Raw genomic sequence first — 22,717 nt, forward strand, 5'->3', positions numbered from 1 at the left:
CCTGTGGCATCTCTTCTCACTCAGAGTGAAAAGCAAAGCCCTTCAGAGGTCCACAACCCCTCTCATACAACTGTCAGAGAGGGCTCTGAATAAATCCACATAAAGAGTTTTCCCCAAGACTTACTCCTTTTATCAAATATTCATCAAGTATCAGACAGATATCCCAAGAAGAGATGAAAGGGGAGCCTCCAGGGTTGAGAGCTGCTTCTCTCCTGGAGTCTAATCAAATGGCTAGATCAGCAGCTCCCATTTTAAACATCCCATTATAAGTCAGGGACTGTGTGAGGAGCTCTAGGTTGCCCCTATCTTCACACTACTACTGGAAGGAAAGTGTTTTAATTACCATTTGACACATGAGGAAACCAAGGCCCTAGTACCGCCCCCCAACCCATAAATCACAGACACACACACCACAGACAAGGCAAGGAGCCCTGACATGTGCTGTGAACAATTCAAGGTCAACACGCCCCAGGGTGGCCTACTCCCATCACTGTTTGGAAATGGTCTAGAGATTCTCAAAGTCACAGACTTCATACACATCCAGAAGATGCGAATTAGTCACTTTGTCCAGAGTTTTATTTCTAGAGGAGAGAGAGAGAGAAGAGATGGGGAAGGAATGCAACAAAGTGGGATAAGTTTATTCTGAGTAAACATTACCACTGCCCTGGGCAGAAAGTAAGCAGGGCCACAACACACCACATCATTCAGGATCCTGGCTACAATAGGAAATGGAGTCCACCCTGACCTTTGTCCCTTAGGTGGAGTTGTTTGGAGCAGCCTCTGTCCCTCAGAGGAACTTGCACGTCAGGACTGGTGCCAGTTTAGAATTCAAACAATGCTCCTCAAGGGCCTCAGGGCATATTTTTTAGCACCATGTCACCAGCAAAGCAGCCCGAGTTGGGGGTAGGAAGGCCTGTTTATTTGGGGCCAGGCCACGATGACAGGTCACAGGTGCTTAGGGACAGTGGAGGCTTTGGCACACAGGGGCTCTGTCAGCCTCGGCTACACTTGGCCCTGCCCAGGAACCCCGAGAACCCATTATTTGTCAGACTACCTTCTGGACTTCTAGAGGAAAAACATTTTCACCTGACAGCAACACACGTTTATTTATTTCCCTGCAACAAGGGAAAGAGAGGAGAGCCACAAGCCCCAGCACTCTGGAAGGCACTCACTGGTCAGCGAAGGAAGTGAAGGGACAAGGGTCACCTAGAAAGTCCTTCCCCACCCCTATCACCTGGGGAAACAGGCAGCATCTGATAACAGAGCAGGCACCGTGGGGCAACCACATGCCCTCACTCATTCATTCATTCCATACATCTTTACACGCCAAACATCTACAAATTATTAGGGTCAAGAAAGAAGCAAGACATGGTTCCTCCCTCTATGCAGCTCCTAACCCCATGGGGGAGAACTGGGAAAGTCCTCCATCAGGACACAGAGTGAGGAGTCTCAGGATGGAGATTGGCCCAGCAAAGGCTTTTTGGTTGCTCACAGCCCTGTTGGAAGGAGGACAGCTCTAGGGGCCTGTGGAAGTGCTCTGTGGCCCAGGACCCCCCCCCCTCCCCCCAAAGAAAACCCAGCCTACTCCTCAGGGGAGGAGGAAGGAGCTGGGCTTACAAGAACAGCTCCAGACTGCAGGCATTTCACATGGGGACCAACAAAAAGCATCAGAGTCAGCAAGCAGGTGCTGGTGTGGAAAAGGCCACAAAGTCTCTGAGCACCATAGAGGGATCTGAAAATGACCACTTCTTCAAAGGCATACTTCTGGCTTCCCAGGCACATGGGTTGAGGGCAGTAAGGGGTGGGGGTGAAAGAGAGGTGGCCTTTATTCTCACCCAACCAGAGGCAGTGAATTTTTCTCTAGAACAAAATGAACAAAAGGTCTTTCTCAGCTGTTCTTCGATGAGTGTTTCTCCGTAGACCCTGGCCCTCTCAAACCCCTGGTTCTCAAACATGTTTGTAGCCAGGGCACCTACTCTGGCAGAAATATTTATTGTGTATGATGGTCCAGACATATACGGGGGAAAAAAAGAAGCAATCCCACTCTGCTCTATACGTTCAGAATCAAGTGTTGACCAATCCCAATCTCTCCACAGTAATGGCTAAGGTAGCACCCCGGGGAGGGGCCAAGTGAGTGGTAGGGCTCTCAGCTTCCATGTGGTGTGAGAATTTGAAAGGATCCTGAGTCAGCCTCAGACAGTAGTCTCCTCTGTAGTCTCCTACAGAGGAAGAGGAGGCCCTGGGACTGGATGTGCCCCCAGGCTAGGGCCCAGGGATCCTGTACCAGGCCAGTCTAGGGCTCCTCCCTCAGTAATGGCTGAAAAAGTATCATCCAACCTCCCAGACATTTCTCCTCCTCATGAGACAACTTCAGAGTCATAAGTAAACACACATAGAGGGCCAGAAAAAAAGAGCCCGCTCCAGTACTGGTGACAGCCAGCAATTCTCTGTGAAATACTTAGAGCCACAGGCAGTCTCATCACCCACCAGAGGCTCTGAGGGCCTTTAAAATTCTACGACTAAAATCTGAAGTTGTGCTGTTTAGTCAAAGCCAGAATTTCATTGGCTTAAAGCCTGACATCCAAACCAATTCATCTCCAGTCAAATGCTTCAGTCCCGTGTACAGAAGGCATTAGGTCCTGAGTAACCACATAGCAATGGCTGGGACCCGTCCTACACTGTGAGTGTCTGGGGCTCATCTCTGGGCACCTCATGAGCCTTTTTCATTTAATCCTCACAGTGACCCACCAAGGTAGGGAAACAGGTTGAGAGGTGAGAGACTCTGGATATGAACCCAGTGTAGCTTACACACCAGCCCCAGTCTCCTCACGTGGCAGAGAGATGTAAGTAAGGACCCTAAAGACAGTTCAAACAAAGCAGAATACGGGCTCAGGGGGAAGGAGGACTCATTCATTCTTTTGTCCCGAATGAATAGTCTTATTGTCTCTGGGTCAGTGTTCCACTTCTTACAAACCAGCACCAACAGAGGACTCTGTTTGGCTGTGTGCACCACTACCTTGTCCCTCCCCCCAGCCTCCAACTTAGATGGTGCATCTCGGCACAGATTCCCCTTCCTCTTTCCAAAATGAAAGCTTAGCAAATATGTTGTTTATTAGATATGTTCACAACTTTGATCCCCAGGCAAGCAAGTCACCACAAGAGCAGAAGACAAGACTTTCAGGCCAGCACTGCTTATAAAAGTGAATCATACCCTTCTGGAAAAGTCCAAAACCAAGGTGGCTCCCTCACAGCAGCAGCAGCAGCAGATCAAAGACCTTCTCACTGTGCTAGCTCCCAGGCTAAAAACACTCCTAGTGGTGAAATCTCAGGCAGTCTCTTAGCCTAAGGCGGAGAGGCCAAAGGTATAGTACCAGCTCTCTCACCTTGGGAGGTAGGATTATAGATGGAACCCAAGATGCTGTTTTTATTTTATTCTTTTTAAAGATTTTATTTATTTATTCATGAGAGGCACAGAGAGAGAAAGGCACAGACACAGGCAGAGGGAGAAGCAAGCTCCATGCAGGGAGCCTGATGTGGGACTCGATACCCCCGTCTCCAGGATCACACCCTGGGCTGAAGTCTGCGCTAAACTACTGAGCTACCCGGGCTGCCCTCAAGATGCTATTTTTAAACAACTCCAAAAACAATGGGAGAATTGTATTTGAGTGATGGATAGAATTGTCATTTGGCTAGGAAGCATTAGAAAAGGACTTTCCAAAGTCAAAAAGGCCTCCCAGTTCTCACGAATTTATACCTTTACAGTCTGGGATTAATAACAAAATGGGATCACAGTACATGTTTTTAAAAGACAGTCCTTGGGTGCTTGGCCATCATCTCCCTTCCTAGGTCTTAGACTCAGTCAAATAATATTCCTTTAACTCTCTCCAAAGTCTCTCTCTTGTTCAGAACCCTCCAAAAGCACTCTCCATTCCAAAAAGTGCCTTTAGGAAAAATCCAGTTGCTTCATTCTAGAATCCTCAAAGCAGGACACACTGCATTTTTCAAGAAGGAATCTTGTTCTCTTTCCCTTGTTCTCTCTGAGCAGCTGTATCCTTTATGTACCCCTAGAATTGAAGTTCTCTGTAAAGGACCAAATCTTTGCAGAGGCAGCGGCCTCCGTGTCAGCACGCCAAGGAGGAAGAACAAGCACAAGCCACATGGGAGAAACAGAAGGAGGCAGAGACTGGTCTTTTCAAAGTCAGCTGCTTGGAATTAGAATGGGCTTTCCTGGTGCAACAAGGTTAGAAATCTAACTGGGGCCCCATGGCCACCGACCCAACGAAGCACAACTTGGCTGAGCCCCTTCCACTGGACACATGCTGGGCTCTGGGGTCACCAAAGACCTGGCCATGGCCCCATCTGGCCCTGGAACAGGAATGTAGGCTCTTGCCTTCACACAGTTTATAAGCTAACAGAGAAGTAATGCCATATACCCAGAGCTCCAACACCTAGCATAGCAAGACAAATGCTTTAAAAATAAAGGGTTTACTTCCTGGAAGATACACAAAAAGTTCATGAAGAAAGCCCTAGGGCTGCAAGCCGAGCAGACACTAATGGGATATGACCATGACAAATGTGAAGAGACGGAGTTGCCTTGGGTAAGAGGCATCTCTGAGAGACAGAACTGAGTGAGCCTAGCAGAAAGGGCACTGGCTGCATGCATGGGGAGACATGTGCTCTATTCCTTCTGCTCACATTTACTCCCAAGTCATGACCCCATTAGCAGGTACCCAAACCAATTCCGTGAATTAAAACAGGAAACTGAATAGAAGCGATCAGAGGGCACCAAGGCAGTAAGGCTAAATATCATTTCATGACATTTATTTCCATTACAACCAATCTGAAACACTGAAGGCCCTTCTCCTTGGGGAGAGTCAGATGGAGGACTTTCTAACTAGGACATTCAATGTCCTAGTGAGAACACTGTATGTCCTCCTCACTAGGATGATGAGGAGCTGCTGTAGCTTAAGGGTTCTGCAGGGGCAATTAAGACCATAAATCCAGTCCTCTCCCGGAGTCCAGGACACTGGTTGAGCCTCCTACTCTGGGTCTGGAACTAAGGATCATACATAGGTGCAGCACCGGCAGGTGGGCCATTTCTAAGGTGGTGGCGATTGGTGGCTTTCCAGCCTTTTTTGACCACAAACCACAGTAAGAAATACTGTGATCAAGTACACAAAGCATATCAAAAATCTAAAAGACTTAAATTCTATTTCATTTTGTAATCCTATGAATTAATTCTATGACCAAATAGTGTCTTAATCCTCCCCCCAATTGAGAGTGAAGGGGAGTGGAGGGTCTGGGTCATTAACAGCAGCATCTACACAACTTGGAGCTGGTTAGGATATCAGGTCTCCACCCCAACTCCCAAGCCAGACCTAATGATTTAAGATCTCTAGGGGTGAGGCCCAGGAATCTGGGCTTTAACTAGTCCTTCAAGGAAACAAAGGTCTGGGGGAAAGAGATAAACTGTTAAGAAATCCCAAATCTTGAGTGGGAGATAGGGAGGCTCTGTAAGCTCAGCAGAGCCAAGTGCACACACAAAGTGACAGGCAGGTATATTCTTTGACTCTGACAGGGAAGTTCAAATCTCACATCAAAACATTCCTTGGGACAAGCTCCTTCTGATAGGGAGATGGATATGTGAACACTGTGCCTAGAACAGGTCTAGCACAGTCATGGAGCTTGAGGGGAAGGTGTGACTACTAGTCCCAGCCTCCCCAGGGAAGAACATTTGGCTGAAACACGTCTCTTTGTTACAAGGCTCAGAGCATAAGTAAGCCAGTTAATATTTCCTGAAGACCTACTGTGTGCACGAGTGCTTCAGACAACAAATTTCACCCAGAAATGGTGGACAAAAGTGATCAATCATTGCTCTTCCTTTTGCTGTATGCCATACTTGGCTGCAAGTATGGCTGTGCATCTGGCTGCAATAGTTGTTTAGTATCTACTTTGTGCTGGAAAAAAATGGTTTTTGTTCTCATTTCTCTAAGGTAGTGACTCTCACGAGGGTAGATATGTGGATCAAAGGCAAGGTGTCTGTCATAAGCATATACAAAACAACTATATACGTCCACATTTGCAATCAGAAGAAAGCAAACCCGGGGCACCTGGGTGGCTCAGTGGGTTAAGCGTCTGACTCTTGATTTCAGCTTAGGTCATGATCTCAGGGTCATAGGTCAGGCTCTGTGCTGGGTGTGAAGTCTGGTTAAGATTCTTTCTCTCCCTCTCCCTTTGCCCCTCAACCCCCGGCTTGTGCATCTCTCTCTCTCAGAAAGCAAACCTGGACTAAATATGCAGATGCTAAAAGGGGAGGGGCTGAGGTGTCAGTGTCCAAGATTGGGGTTGGGTGAAAAGCTACCATGCTGCTAGGGCACTGGCCTGAACTCTGCTTAGAAGGTTGGGTCCCCTATTCTATGGTGACCCCAACTCATGAATTAATGGTTTTCTTAGTGGAAAACATAAGTATATTTAAAGTCCTTAGAATGCATTCTAAGTTGATAACCACATTTTTATATTTAAGATGGAAACCCTGAATTTTCATTCAGATAGATAGGAAAACAAAGCCAACGAGGAAGGAAAGGAATCTGCTGAGGACCCGGCAGGCCCAAGCACAGGTTCCTATTACATGGTCTGTGTGGGGTCTGTGAAACCATTCCTTAGGAAGAAGGAACGGCAGGGGAAGGTCCCATGGTGTTCAACCAAGAATTTCTAAGAGCTACCAAGTGACCATGGAGAAAAACATGTCACTTCATTTTCTTCCAGGAGCCTGGGCCTGTCTTGTACTCACCCTGACTTAAAATTCCTAAAGACAGTTTTTGTTCTGTCAGCCACAATGTCCTCAGAACTAAGCACACCTTAGTAATAAAAATATGCAGCTTCCAAAAAAGCTAGTGGATACGTTTGAAAAATGCATGAAAACCAGTGGATTGAATCTATAATCTACCCTCTGTAGAAAGTTGGGCACATTTTTGAAGGTCACCTTTTAAAGTACTTTTGGTTCCAACTCTCTTTACAAAGTGAGTATCACCACAAAGCAGGGATTGAAATATATTTAGTTTCTTTATAATAATATTTTTATATTCTTTGTGATGGAGGCTGAGTAGTATTTTTAAATTTTTCATCAAAACAAAAATATTAGCACAGAACGATGTGTCCTGAACCTCAGTTGAAGCCTGGCTGCTTCAAACAGGCTGGCCACTTTGTCTTCAACACTCGTTTCTGTGGGCGGTAAACCCAAACCCATCCATGGCCCGGCCAGTTCTGAAATGCTCAAATCAGTAGCCTCTTTTGTCTGACCTACTGGAACACTGCTTGGCCTTAAAATTCTGATCTCTTACCCAAAAAAGGCAGCCTGGTAAAACTGAGCTTATACCTCTGTGCTATACAGCTGACCTTGAGCCAATTCCCCCAAGTATGAGAGGCCCCTACTCAGGCTGTTCCCCAAGGTACAAAGAAATCTAGAGCTCCACACTTAGTTTAAGACAAATGTTTTCTCCTATGTGATTTTCCCCTTCTAGGGCTGTAGCCATGAGTGGCACATGGCAGCGATGTGACTCTTCCACAATAATATTATTCTACAATAACTCTTATTCAATAACAATATTATTCTACAATAACTCTTCCAGCTCAGGCATGGTAGAGCTTGGGGAAGTGTGAGCCCTTTGATGACATCCAGTCTGGTGAATCTCAGGGTCTCCTGGTACTGCCCCACCTGCTCAGGTTAGGATGGCCTCCACACGGCCCCATGTGAAGAAGGCTCCCTATACACAAAGTCCAGTCTGAGCTGGGTGTGTGCCAAGGAAGATCCTGTCACATTCCCTCTCTCTTTTTTGTACAGAAAGGAACCAGTGGAGGATGACTGTATGAGGTAATACAGCCTCGTGCATTTTTCAAGCCCTGAACACTTGGTGCCCAGGATATAGCACAGTCAGGCAGACATGACACCAATGCTTAGGAGGGACAGGGAAGAGACCTGAAACACAGCACAAGTGTGATGATGGCTACAAAAGTGGGCTGAGGCCCCCTTACCCAACTGGAGAGCAAGCAGTGAATGTTTGGAACGTGGTCTGGATGCCCCCAGAGGCCACCAGGGACACTGATGAGAGGGTGGGGAGCAAGGCAGGCAAGGGTACTGTAAAGGCATCTTTCATGTGGGCACCCACACTCAACCCCACAAAGAAACTGCTTTAAACTGAAGCCTGAAATACTTGCAGCAGTTGGCCAGATTTTCATTTTCTTTAGAGTGTGTATGAGGGGCAGGGGGAGAGAGGGTGGACTGAGGAAGAGTGTTTCTGGCAGAGGGAAAAACATGTTTGGAAGGCCCTGGGTCAGCAGGATCAAGGTGAATCAGAAGACCTGGTCAATACGGCAGAGGGAGGGAGTGAGGAGAGGGAACAGGGCCAGCTGGGTCAGGCAAGTAAGTCCTGCTGGATCCAGGAGCCTGATGGCCTCCCCAGTGGTGCTGGGAAGTACGTTCTATATGGGTGATAGAGCACAGAGTTCGATGCCCACTGTTCTTCACTGGCTATGAGAGTTAATTCAGAAATCTAAACACCCTATCTACAGGGTTTTGAGAAAGCAGACACTGTAAGGTCATCTTCTTTTCAAAAAGATCATTTACCAATGTGCTAGTGATGTTGAGACAAAATGAACTCCCCCCAACCTTGTCTTAATAGCAAATTGTCACAAGGCAAAATCCAAATGTGCAGGCACGGTCCTTATACTGACAGAGGCCACAGGAAGTAAGAGTAAAGAGCAATTTAAGGCAAGTGTTGGTCAAGTATTGCCTATAATGCAATCTATTCCACACCATGTTCTTTTTTTGTTTTGTTTTAAAGATCTTACTTGAGAGAGAGAGAGAGAGAGAGAGAGAGGAAAAAAGAGAGCAAGAGTGGTGGGGAGAAGCAGAGGGAGAGGGAGAAGCAGGCTCCCCGCTGAGCAGGGAGCCCATGACCTGAGCTAAAGGCAGTCGTTTAACCTACTGAGCCACCCAGGCACCCCTCACACCATGTTCTCCTTAAAATAGCCCACAATTTATTGAGTACTTACTCTGCCAGCCCTGACAGGAGGACAGTATTTCAATGCCATTTCACGATGAAGAACCTAAGGCTCAGAGAAAAAAACCAGGCCCAGAGTTATACCGTGTCTGGGAAACAGCCTGCGCTCAGACTCCACTCACTGGGACTACAAGCTCACTCTCTTCCTCATGACATTAAAGTGTCTTCCTTCAGTGTCACCAGTGAGCACGTCTGTAAGAGTGGAAGGTGCTGGGAGGGTGGCTCTAGAGTACAGTACACATGATGGATGGGAAATGAAAGAAAAGCATGAGCAAGAAATGCCTACAATAACCTCCTCTACCCAGACTGAACAGCTTCTGCTCCAAGACTGCCTGCCCATCAGAGATTCTTAGCATCTCACTCAGAGGAAAGAGAGAAGAGCCAAGAGTAAACGAGCCTCAGAAGTCCAGGGATCTGTTGAGAGTGCACCTCCCACCCCAACCTCAGTGCTGCAGGGAAATCACCCATGTAGGTGGCTGACTTCCCCTTGAGGTACTGTGTCCCATCCACAGCTGACCAAGCACGAGAGCTGGGCTAAAATCTCTAAGCTGGGCAAGAGACTTCAGGAACACAACTGGCAACAATGAGAGAGCTTTAATCGGTTTCCAAACGAACCACTTCCTTTTGATGGGTGGTGGATGTCATCTGGTCACAAATGTGCAGCTGGTATAGGGCACATCTATAGAATTAACTAATACCTGGAACAATACCTCTTGTCCCATCCCAAAATTGTCAGTTACCTGGAACTAAATCCCAAGAAAGGAACTAGGGCATGTGGTTGCCTTAGCAGTTTGCCATTTTAGGGACATCAGAATACAATTCTCTCTCCTGGAAGTTAGGAAGTGAGAGGCTGGTTTTTAGTGTAGGTCGTGCCACTAATTAGTTTGGTCAGTTAGGCAAAGCACAATTTCTCTAAGTCTCTTTTCTCATCTGGAAAAGAAGGGCAATAAGCCTAGATCAATGGTCCTCAGAAGAGTGGCCCTGAACCAATAGCAGTCTCACCTATGAAATGGTTAGAAACAGAATCTCTTGGGCCCCAAGTCATACCCACTGGATCAGAAACTTTGGGGGTGGGGCCCAGCAAACTGCTTTAACCAGGCCTCAAGGTGATTTTGACACAAAGTCTGAGACCTATACTGGCCTAGCTGATTTCCCTATTTACTTTGTTTCATGAAATCATCCTTGGGGTGCCTGGATGGCTCAGTTGGTTAAGCATCTGCCTTCGACTCAGGTCATGATTTCGGGTTCCCTGCTTAGTGGGGAGTCTGCTTCTTCACCCTCCCTGCTCTTGTGCTCTCTCTCTCTTCCCCTCTCAAATAAGTAAATAAAATCTTAAAAAAAAAAAAAAAATCCTCCTTCTTTAACCTTTCCCTGCCTGTACTGTACTGACTTCATTTATCTAACAAGTACTGACAGAGTGTCTACAATGTGCCAGACACTGGGGACATGTGGGGCACAAGCCCAAGCCCACTTTGTGACAGGTACATGTGTCAGCTCGAATGATGATGGACGTAAACACGGCTTGTTTTCCAGTTTCTTTCTTCTTTAACCATGGTCTTCCTACAAAACTTACAGTATTTATAAAGATAAATTGTTCAGCATACAGGGAGAGATGCAAGGTGCCAGCAAATGTTATTATGTGGCTACTGATGAAAGAAATTAAGTATGTCCAATTAAATAAGCCTACAAAATCCACTGGAAAATTTCTAGAAGGAACTAGAGACTAACACAGATAACATTTCTTTTCTCCTAAAACTATTTTAGTGACTCACAGTGTTCACAAGTCTTGAATGTTATTCTAGGCACAAAATAAAAAACTAAGTGACATTTTTAGCAGCCCATTTTGCTTTGGGAGGTATACACAGGAAATGCAAAAGCAAAAACAAAAGCTAAAATGCTCTACCCTAAGAGGAAAGACGCAGCCAAACCACCTTCACGTTAAAAATGGAACAAAAATTAGCTTCCTCTGTCACGCCTAGGGGTCCTGCTAAAAGCATCTGCCAAGAATTTTCCTCTTCTCCCTTCTGTCCAGTGACCATGGAGGGCAAAGGAAGCATGGCCAGGAAGCAAAGAGGGGGCCCAGCTGTTGGTGTTCGTCGGGAACACACACTGTGGAGTCGTCTCTGATCTGTGCCAGTCCCAGAGTCAGTCTTGGTCAGAAGGAAATTGTCTTCAGTTGATACTTCAGTACCATGGAATTGGACTCCTCTGAGTAGAAGCAGACATCAGAGTTCTTACCCAGCTCTTGTCTACATTGGTCAGAATGTACACCTGATAACGGGCATAACACACAGCTGCTTCTACCCAAAAGCGGGGTCAAAGCAAACCACAGAACTAATGCACAAAGTGACAAAGCAATTCTCTCCCTAACTGTATGTATTTCTTTAGGCAACACTAACCACAAACAAATAAGAGTGTTTAAAAGAGAACAGAATCAGAAGCTTGGAACACAAGATTTATTACAACAGACCCCCTGCTGATTGGCTCTGAGTTTCCTAGTAGTGAAGGTAAAAAGGTAAACAAGAGTGGTTAATCTGACCATTCAAAGAAAATATGAGCTCAACAGATGAGGGACACTTTTCCTGGTATGACATTCCAAAAGAACTTTCAGGGAGGAAAGTAACACTGTGAATTGGGTCTTCAATCTTGGTTTTACCCTACCTGCAATGTTCTTTAAGCAGCCATTTAACATCTGTTCTTATTTAAAAAATCAATAGCCCAAGCTAACCAATTAGCTTAACACCTTCACTAGTGAATATATTTCTCAGGGAATCTCAATTATTAATACAGCCCTGTCTTTTGTGTTCAACAGCCCCAAATTAATACAGAAACAGCCCTAAAGAACTAATGGATACAGAGGTTTTCCCCACCTATTTCTGGCAGAAGTGAGAAGTCAGTCACATTGACAGTGGATTCCGGGGCCTCAACTCAGTGTGGTTAAAGCACAAATGACTATGTCCTGACATGGTCTGTGCCCACAGGATGGAGCACACTCCGGGTACTGGCAGACCCTCAGGGTGAGGAAGGCAGCTCCCCTGGAGGCCAGCGCCCACAGCTGGGGAAGGTGGGGCAGGAGAACCAGGAACCCACTTCCTCCTCAGAGAACCTTTCTTCAAGGAGCTCAGCACTCAGTCAGGCAGGCAAGATGACACAGCGAGGCTGTAGGGGTGGCTGTACCATTTACCCAGCTTATGGGGAAAACTGGACAAGGAAGCTCTCTCTAGAAGGGCAGTGGATAGACAAAACAGATCGGCAGGCTCCGGACAAATCACAAGGTCAGAAATTCTTCAGCCTGGAGGAGCGTCACGGGCAGAAGAGGGAGAGTAAGAATGCCACCGTCCGTATGGCCCCCACGTACGGCTGGAAGGACGGCTGCCCTTCGAAGCTCCAGTAAAGAAGGCCCAAAATAGGAGCTCGAGGGGGATGAGAAGGGAGCGGGAAGTTGGGGGGCATCTGGGGCTAACGCTGGGAGCACAAGGCCAGGCCCCGTCCCCCATGTGCGCTGCGTAGAACGCTGGGCGGGCTGGTGCGGGGCATCCACCTCTCCCACCATGGCACAGACCAGGCATCAACAGGGCACCTCTCAGCAGCATCTCGTCAGCCATCCCTTGTCGCTGCCACAGAAACCACTGTAGGAGCCAGCGGTGGATCCACCGGCGAGACAACACAGGGACAAGGAAGCACTATGGGCTTGCCAGGGCCGTGACCAGAGTTCCCCTGGGAAGGCGGACTGGTGTGGGCTCGGTGTCCTGGCTGTAGGCCGGCCTCTTCCTGAGGGCCATTTTATCCGAGTGGGAACGGCACTGTTGGGGTGAAGTTGTGTGGTAACCAGTCAGGGACAGGACTGTGGGTGGGACTTGCAGTCCGGCCTGGCTCCAGTACTAACCAGCTCTGAAAAAAATGGCCAATTAGCTTAACACCTTCACTAGCAAATGGAGACAAACTATGGCACCAACAACAATGGGCTGTTGTGCATAGTGAAGGAGAAAACATTTACCTGAGAATTAAGCTTTTTTTTACGTAAGTAACCACAGCACTTGATGGTCCTGCATCTGCTAACCTCTTCTGCCACAGCACAAAATAACAAATACCAAGTGATATTTTTAGCAGCCCATTCCGCTTCAGGAGGTCGACAGAGGAAAAGTAAAAGCAAAAGGCAAAAAATGCTCTACCCTATGAGGAAAAACTTTCTAGGGATGCCTGGGTGGCTCAGCGGTTGACTGTCTGCCTTCAGCTCAGGGCATGATCCCTGTCCTGGGATGGAGTCCCACATGGGGATCCCTTCAGGGAGCCTGCTTCTCTCTCTGCCTGTGTCTCTGCCTCTGTGTGTGTGTGTCTGTTATGAATAAATAAAATCTTTAAAAAAAAAAAGGAAAAACTTTCTAGACGTTCTCTGATTTTTAAAAAGCAGGGGGTTAACCACTACACATACGCAGACATACAATACATATATGGTTTTTTTCTGAACCGTGTAAGAGTAAGTTTCACACATACCATGGTGTTCCCTTCAATTCTTCAATGAATACTTCCTGCGAATATGGATATTCTTTTATATCACTGCAGTGCAGTTGTCAACATCACTAAATTTAACGTCATTACAATACTTTTATCTAAGCTACCATTCATATTCCAATTTGGTCAAGTGACCCAATAATTTAAGGACAACTTTCAAGGGGGAGGGGGGCAAACTGACTGCAAATTCCTGGAATTAGCTTGGATTTTTATAATGTTCAATATGAACCAGTAACAATAAACTCTTCATGCTTTGTATTAGTTTTCTATTGCTGTATAACAAAAACCATGTACATTTATCATGTCACTCTTTCTATGGCTCCAGGTCTGATGATGTGCATTTGGATGGGTCCTCTGCAAGGCTGCAGTCAAGATGATGGCAGGGCTGAGGTTTCACATGGGGGCTTACCTAGGGAAGGGACTGTGTACAAGCTCCCTCAGGTAGCTGGCAGAATTAATTTCCTTGCAGCTATAAGGTTAAGGGCTCTGGCTTATTGCTATTTGGAGGCTAGAGGCTGCCCTCAGCAACTTGCGACATGGAGCCTCTTACTTCTCCAAGGGACAATGTCTCCAGAGTATGTCTGCTAGCCAGAGTTTCATATAACAAAACGTAATCAGGGGAGTGACAGCCCGTACCTTTGCCATATTCTATTGGTTGGACCTATTCATAGGTCTATCCACACTCAAGGATTAAACAAAGGTGTGAACATGAGGAGACAGCAATGATGAAGCCATCTGAAAGTCTGTCTGCCACATGATTATAGTTTCTTTACAACTAGCAAATCAAATCACACTTATAAAAATATATATATAAAAAAATTAAAATATATATATATATAAAAAACCCACAAATCCCATTTATAAACTAATGCAAATAAAACTAAAATCTTCCAGACAGTGAGATTAACCATACTGGTTGAACATATGGACAGGGACACCTGGGTGGCTCAGCGGTTGAGTGTCTGCCTTTAGCTTAGGGCGTGATCCTGGAGTCCCAGAATCAAGTCCCACACCAGGCTTCCTGCATGGAGCCTGCTTCTCCCTCTGCCTATGGATCTATGTGTCTCTCATGAATAAATAGATAAAATCTTTAAAAAAAAAAAAACATATAGACAATGGTTTTTTTGAGACTGCATCACCAGTATAATATGAACACAGTGTGGAGAGCTGCAGGACACTGTTTTAGGTTCTTGTTCTTTACCATTTTTCTCTACTGAAATCACTCTGATGTCATTTTTAGCTTCTTGGTTGTAGAATCACATCACCTGCAAGTCTGCTGTTCTTTTCTTCACCAGCCCACCACATTTGAAGTACAAAGAGTTATATGATGGATTCCATTGATGTCAGATCAACCCAATGATGTGCTCTTGAAAAAACAGCAAGACAGAAAGAAAGGGAGAGGAGAAGGATAAATATTTTAGGCAAATCACTCTCTCATCAGTTAATAAGCATATGACCCCAGGTGACAGGAAGGCAAGAGAGGTGCCGTGTGACTGGTTCCTTGGTTCCTTCTTGCCTTCTGTGGTGTGAACATCTCACCTCACTAGCAGGACTCTGGTGTTTAAAGATAACCGTTTTGGGCAGCCCTGGTGGCTCAGCGGTTTAGTGCCACCTTCAGCCCAGGGCCTGATCCTGGAGACCAGGGATCAAGTCCCACGTCGGGCTCCCCGCATGGAGCCTGCTTCTCCTTCTGCCTTTGTCTCTGCCTCTCTCTCTCTGTGTCTCCCATGAATAAATAAATAAAATCTTAAAAAAAATAAAGATAATAATTTTATTTTTAGAACATGTTGCCTAAATATAAAATGAATTCCTACATTTGCTCAATGTTAGAATCAGCAAACATTTTCTTTAAAGGGCAGGAGAGTAAATATTTTCAGCTTTGTGGGAATACAGTCTTTGTTAAACTACTCAACTCTGCCATTTTAGTGGGAAAGCAGCTCAGATGATTTGTAAACACATGAATGTGGCTGTGTTCCAATAAACTTTATTTACAAAATTAGGGAGCCAAGTGGATTTGGCCCTAATAAAGGGGGTAAGGGGTGCTGACCACTGCCCTAAAGAAATAGCATCCTATTTTAATTTTGAAAGATACCTGATGACCTTGTTAGTCTTCAACTGGGATTTTCAAGGGTAATTGTGACTATACAAAATTATGGCCTTGTGTACTTTTATTCAAACCCAACCCTTCTGCTTCTATCAAGTACAACTCCACTATACAACTGGGCATCGATACAAAGAGCTGCCAGACCAGCCCTGGAATCAACGTAAAGTCGCCATGCAGACCATCTAGAATATGTTCTACTCCTTCTGCTTAAGCAACAGTTTCCTTTTGGAAACATTCCTGGACTAGGTAACTAAGTCAGAGATCCTGTGGCCACCCCACTGTACTGCTGGTTAGGCTGATGGCCTCTCTTCCACTGGGCAATGAGAGGCATGACTATGTCTATTTTGCTCATCGTTGTATCCCCAAGAGCCCAGCATAGTGCTAGATACATAGAAAGTCCTCATTAATATTTGCTGAATGAAGGGAAAGATTTGGTCCCATCACATGCTTTCTCAGCCCCCAGGAACTCTTGATTCTTGGCACTTAAATGTAACTGCTCAGGCACACTGTAATTATTTAAACTATGGCGGGGGGGTGGGGGCTCTGGTTAAAAGGAAGATACAGAAGAAACCAAACATTTCAAGTGCTGAGGTTCAAAACCATATAAAAGTAATAAAATTACTAACAGTATTAGTTATGTTTATTTTTTTAAAAAAAGAGAGAAACAAAAACAGGCCCCAAATGGAGTCACTAGCCCCCATGATGGCAAACCAGGATGCAACATCAGGAATGTGACCATTAACTACTCAATCAGGAATTTCCTGATCAGCCCTGGAAAGGTAATCTGCATGACAGACCACCCTTCCCCCAAAGGAAGGTGACCAATGCCTGAAACAATTTTCTTTTCTTTTACTAATAGTTTCCTTGTCCCACCCTACTCCTGCCCATAAAAGCCTTCCATTTTAAACAGCTCCTCTGAGCTCCTTTCTATTTGCTAGATGGGATGCTACTCATTAATGCTCAATAAAAGCCAACTAGATCTTCATTTACTCAGTTGCATTTGGTTTAACATGTTAAATCAAACGTATAGCCACTGGCTTCTCAACAAGACTGGAAAATTTGAGAAGACAAGCCCAAGTGATGGATTCAATTAATAATCAATTCTGTAGTGGCCAATCAAGTAACCTCCGCAGGGAATTCTCTTCACCCTCCCCTCATGCCTGTTCTCAGTTGAGTAAGTTTCCCTTAGATTTCATTTTTAAAAAATTTCTCAAGAATAAAGTGTAAAATGGTCTCCTCTACTTTTTCTCAACTGGAAGAAGCAAAGAAGATACATGGAAAGCTATCAGCCTATTTATACAACCAGTTTCTAGTGATGCTTTTTAGAACTCAGAGCGTGCCCAGTTTCTCTTCGGGTCATTCATCCAAGAGGTCTCCACCCACATGACTTAAAAGTAGTAGTTAGTTTTCATATAGATAGAAAAACCAACTTGTCAATCTTGATACTCCATCATGGGTCCCAATCACTGGATGGCAACACCCTGGTGGTTGCCTGTAGCAAATGTTAGTTCTCCAGAGAAGCACGCTCGACATAGCAGTTCTTCCGATAAATCATGTGAGTCACTCATGAATGGAGACTTCCTGGGACCTTCTAATGGAAAACATTCTCATTAGGAGCCCAATTGCCCATGAAAAGAAATAAAAATGAGCCATAGCCAAGACTCTTACCCCTTCTGAAGGTCAGGATATGCACCGTTATCTCCCTGGGCAGAGCTCGGTAGAGGAGCTGCACCGGAGATGTCATGCCAGGCAAAGGGAGGACTTCTCAAGATGGGCTTGGAGCACTATCCCTGCAAGTCACTCCCTTTAACAGCCCCTTCACATCTCACAAGTTAAGAACTTCAAGGAGAACTAACTTGCAAACACCTGCAACTAAGAGTTGTTCCTGTGGTTAACAAAAATAGAAAAAGCCCTAAAGGAACCATAATTCACTGTTATTTATTTAAACCAAATAAATAACAAATGTGTTTCCTCCCAGCCTTCTGATCTCAGTGGATGGTGACCACCCATTAACACAAGCCAGAAATCTGGCTGTCATCCCTGACCCACTTCACATCCTGTTATCCTTCAGATCCCATCGTTAGCAAGTTCTGTCCATTCACCCTCCAAATACCAGTCAATCTGTCCACTGCCACCACCCCGTTCACATGGCATCATCTGCTAGGATGGCTCACTCAGCCGCCAAGTCCTGTCTTGCTGCTTCAGAGCATTCTCCCACTGAAGTTGGGGTAATCTTGTCAGAGCACAAATCTGATCTCCATTCTCCATCTTTTACAAACACACATACATCACCTAAAACATTTGATGGCTTTTTGTCAACAAAGGCTCCACATCACCTTCCACCGAGTGCACCTCCCCCCCACCCCTTTGCCTCAGGACCTTTACGCATGGTTTCTTCATCTAGACAGTGTCCTCCCCCTCCCCCAACCACATACACACACACACACACACACACACACACACACACACACAAACACACACACGTCCACCTCACTTCACCTGGTTCACTTCGACTTAACTCTGCAGATCTCAACTCTGACCTTCCATAGTAGCTACTGGTCTGTAATTATGAACCAACCTGGGAGGCTGTTGGGTTTCTGCCTTTCTCAACTAAGGACAGTTAACAAGAGAGAATGAAGCCTAAGACCATAAGGCATCTTCTGGATGTAATGATAATTCTCCCCCCTGTATCTACAATGACACCAGCTGTATACCATCCCTGGAAGATCTGAGAAAACAGTCACTCAAACAATTCTGTGTTCTGTGGTTCAGATGAGGAACTCAGGTTTGGAAACATTTGTGCTTAATAGTATCTGACACAGAGCAGGTGTTGTAATAGTTGCTGATAGAAAATGAAAAAAAGAAATTAGTCAATGGGCAGCCCCAGTGGCCCAGCAGTTTAGTGCCACCTTCAGCCCAGAGTGTGATCCTGGAGACCCAGGATGGAGTCCCACGTCGGGCTCCCTGCATGGAGCCTGCTTCTCCTTCTGCCTGTGTCTCTGCCTCTCTCTATATATATCTCTCATGAATGAAAAAGGAAAGAAAGGGAAGAAAGGGAAGAAAGGAAGAAAGAAGAAATTATTCAATGAACTAACCATTCAGTGCTTCAATTCCTTTCATTACAATGGGACTCCTGAGATTTCAAGCTCAAGTCACAATCTCTCAGGCTGCATGAGACACTTTAAACCATTCAGATGACACTAAACAACATACACCACACAACAGTGACCCATGGCTCAGGAACAATGAGATCCCAGTACACTTGGCACAAGCTTTGGAGCCAGAAGGGGGTGGATACCAGTTTCAGCAAGGCCACGTGGGATAACTTTCAATAAGCTTACCTCCAAACCTGTTTACTACCTGTAAATGGGGACTGATATCACCATTTTAGCCATGGCTCTTCAGCAGCAAGGAACAGAAACCCACTGAACATGTTCAAGTTCAAAAAGGAAGGTTTGTGATAAATAAGAACACAAGAAGACTCTTGTAAATCCAAAGACAGCTGGGATCCCTGGGTGGCGCAGCGGTTTGGCACCTGCCTTTGGCACAGGGCATGATCCTGGAGACCCGGGATCGAATCCCACGTCGGGCTCCCGGTGCATGGAGCCTGCTTCTCCCTCTGCCTGTGTCTCTGCCTCTCTCTCTCTCTCTCTCTGTGTGACTATCATAAATAATAAATAAAAATAAAAAAAAAAATCCAAAGACAGCTAAACATGCAGCTGTCTGGAAGGCCAAGAATGGAGGAGACGGGCAGCCCTGAGAACCAGCATTCCTCATCTCTTGCTGCTCCCTGCTTCTCTGCACCTGCCTCATTCTCCACTGAGGCTCTCACTCCCTTAGGGAGCTCCCTCGCTCCTATAGTTTTAAATACAATCTTTATGCCAAAACTCCTAAATTATACCTCTAGTCCAGATCTTCCTCCTTTCAAGACTTCTATGCCTAGCCGTGCAGTCAGTATCTTCCCTCGGATATCTAGAAGGCACTTTTTAACTGACCTCCCATCTTCCTCCACTGGCCTTCCCTAATGAACTGATGGCAACTCCATCCTTACTTATTAGCCTCTCAGGCCAAAATCCTGAGGTCGTCCTTGACTCCTCTCTTTCTCCTAACAACCCTCACCCAAGCAGTAAGAGACTCCTTTGGCTCTAGTCTTCAAAATATGTTCAGATCCAACCACTTTCCACCACTTGCACTGCACAGGCCTGGATTACTGCACTTGCAGCCAGCAGGGCTCCCTGCCTCTGCCCTGGCTCCCCTTTCTTCCCTTGCAGATTGGGGATTCCTAAGATAGGGATCTCAGGAAAGCCTAAGTCAAATTATCTCACTGCTCAGCTCCCAACTCTGCAACAACAGCTCCTTGCTTCTCTCACATTAAAGTCAAAGCCTTTACAACGGTCCTCCAGGCCTGATATGCTGTTGTTGTCTGTTCCAGTCCTACCAGCTTCCTGCTATTCCTTGAACACACCTATCTAATCTCCCTGCCTGAGAGGCTGGTCCCTCAGGTGTCTACTTGGTCAATGCCCTCTCCTCCTCCAAGACATGACACACATCTCCCTTGCCCAACAAGGCCGCCCCTGTGTGCCCTAGTTAACCCTGCAATCGAACCCCTCAGGCCTGGGAACTCCCGATGGCCCTCATTCCACTTCCTATGGCACTTGCCCCTCCTCACATTGTTTGTAACCCTCTAATGTATACTATGTATTATCCACTGTCCACTTCCCCCTGCTGGGAACCTGAGTTCCACGAGGATGGAGGCCGGTAACCTAGGAGACTGAAACAATGCCCAGCACACAGCGAGGGCTCAAATCAGCATCTGCTACATACATGCACGAGACACTTCTTCTGAACCACTACTCCCTCATAATTTGGGAGTATAACACGGCTGCCTGCTTCCGATTCCGTAAGCCTCTTTAGCTCACATGCCCACCAGTGATGACGCAGTCTAACTCCTGGATCAAATTCCTGAGCCAGAACCAATTGGCCCAGCTCATATTTCCAAAGCAGGCCACACGACATAGGTCAACAGCCAGCTGCCCAGGGAAGAGTCATTAAGTACAGAAGGTCCTCTGGGTGAATCAGAAAAAGAGCAAGGCCATCTGGAGCCCTTCACTGGGGGAGCACAAGCTTTCCATGACGAGTGTGCTGGTGGATGGTAGCGCAGTGCCACAATGAGCACCAGCGAAAGTGTAGAAAGGCCTGGGAGTATGTCAGCTCAAACTAGAGGGTTAGCCCCCAGTATTGACCTTGGTGGGAGCTGGGGATCTTGCGTGATATTCTTCAATGTCTGCCCTACATCTTACTTACAAAGTGCATCTTACTCTCAGGTAACATAACTAATCCTATCCATACGCAGATTTGGTGACATGGTTAAGGTATAGATACTTAGTATTAGAGGAACTGATTGACCTTTGCAGGCAGGAAGACATTCTTTAGAATTCCTAAGTGTTCCCCTTTCACTGCTGAGGATTTTATAATCACCCACAGACAGGATGACTTCAATGAGCCAGGGGTCCCGGCTCAGGTCTTGGCCAGGGCTGCATCACCTGACGCTTGGCCAGGGCCAGAGAAGCCATTTCCAAGCTCACTCCCCCACCCCCACCCCCACCCGTGCTGTTAGCAGGGGCCTCTCTTCTCCATCTGGCATCTGCCTCTCCCTCCCTGGAGCAGGGGATCTAAGGTGGCAAGGAGGCAGAACCCACCCACAGTCAGAAACCCCAACCATGCATCACTTCTGCAGTTGTCACACCGTTACAAGATCAACCTTGGACAAAACGGGAGGGGGCTACATCTGGGCTTGCAGATATCAAGAGGCAGGGAACACTGGGCTGTCTTGGAGGCTGCTCACCACAGGCTGTTCACGTAGACAAGGCTTGTTTATGGAATGCTCAGAAAAGGAAGAATATGTAACAGAGACCATATGCGGCCTGCAAAGCCAATTTTTAGTATATGGCTCTGTATAGGAAAAGTTTTTTTTTTTTTTTTTTTTTGTATAGGAAAAGTTTGATGACCCATTGATGTATTACAGATTTAAGGGGTTTCAGGGTGATTTTTGTCTATACACAATCCTCCCCTTATGCCCTGATTTTAGAAACTGACCCCTGGGTAAACCATTCTACTGACATAGGTGCATAGCAAACCATAGCTCTGAGCATTATAATGTCAACTACTAAGAAACGAACCTCAGCAGGAAGAAAATAATCCACAGTACCCCGCCCATAGTAGGTGCTTAATAAACACAAACTCAGTGAATGAATAAATGAGTAAGAAACAGAAGGATACATCTTGAAAGTAGAGAGTAATCATGGAAGTATGAAACATCTTTAACAAATGATTTACAACATAAACAACATGTGACCCTTATATAATAATTACAGTCACAGCTGAGATGTACTGAGGGCCAGCTCTATGCCAAATGCTCCCTTATTCACTCCTCCTCACACTCTGTCAGAAAGGTGTTGTTAGTTGCCTTCCTTTTACAGACAAGCAAATCGAAGCTGACAGAAATTAAGTACTTTAATTTCCCCAAGGTTACATGATAAATAGGACTATTCACTCTTATAGCCAAGTATACAAGAATAAAGACCAACTCTGCATCTGGAATCCCACGCTCCTGCACGAGCTTGCAGAAAGCACAGTAGATGGAGAGAAGCCCTCCTCCCTCTCAGCTCCACAGGATCCTAACCAGGGGCTTTAAAGAAGGGCAAAGTTCCCAAGGCTCCCCATAAGCAAGGTTAGAGAGACCTGAGATGCTGGATTTCATCTAATGACTCACATATCTGCTCCCTCTTTCCAAAGAGAGCTTTTAAAAAATATTTTCACTGTGGTTTTTGCTTTCAAACCAAATACCAAAAATAAATAAATAAATAAATAAATAAATAAATAAATAAATAAATAAATAAATAAAATAAAATAAAATAAAATAAAATAAAATAAAATAAAATAAAATAAAATAAAAAGTTACCATCTTTTCTGAGACTATAGGATCAGCACCCAGACCAGCCTTCTCTCCAATTGCTCTCCCAGTGCACTAGGTGGAGGGTAG

The 22,717-nt window shown here is 45.7% G+C and overlaps 1 protein-coding gene across 19 annotated transcripts in view; it reads right to left on the reverse strand.

The window, feature by feature from the left end:
• Nucleotides 1-22,717, reverse strand: part of RAPGEF1 (Rap guanine nucleotide exchange factor 1) — a 137,393-nt gene that overhangs the window by 80,346 nt on the left and 34,330 nt on the right. The window contains exon 1 of one of the 19 annotated variants that reach the window (XM_077851141.1): nucleotides 14,837-14,891. The exons of the other annotated variants lie outside the window; for them this stretch is intronic. Within the exon in view, the coding sequence (XP_077707267.1) occupies nucleotides 14,837-14,876 (40 nt within the window). The 5' untranslated portion in view covers nucleotides 14,877-14,891. Of the gene's footprint in view, nucleotides 1-14,836; nucleotides 14,892-22,717 lie in introns of those variants that run through there. 19 annotated transcript variants of the gene reach the window in all.

Source organism: Canis aureus, chromosome 16 (genome assembly GCF_053574225.1).
Source record: "Canis aureus isolate CA01 chromosome 16, VMU_Caureus_v.1.0, whole genome shotgun sequence".
NCBI lineage: Eukaryota > Metazoa > Chordata > Mammalia > Carnivora > Canidae > Canis > Canis aureus.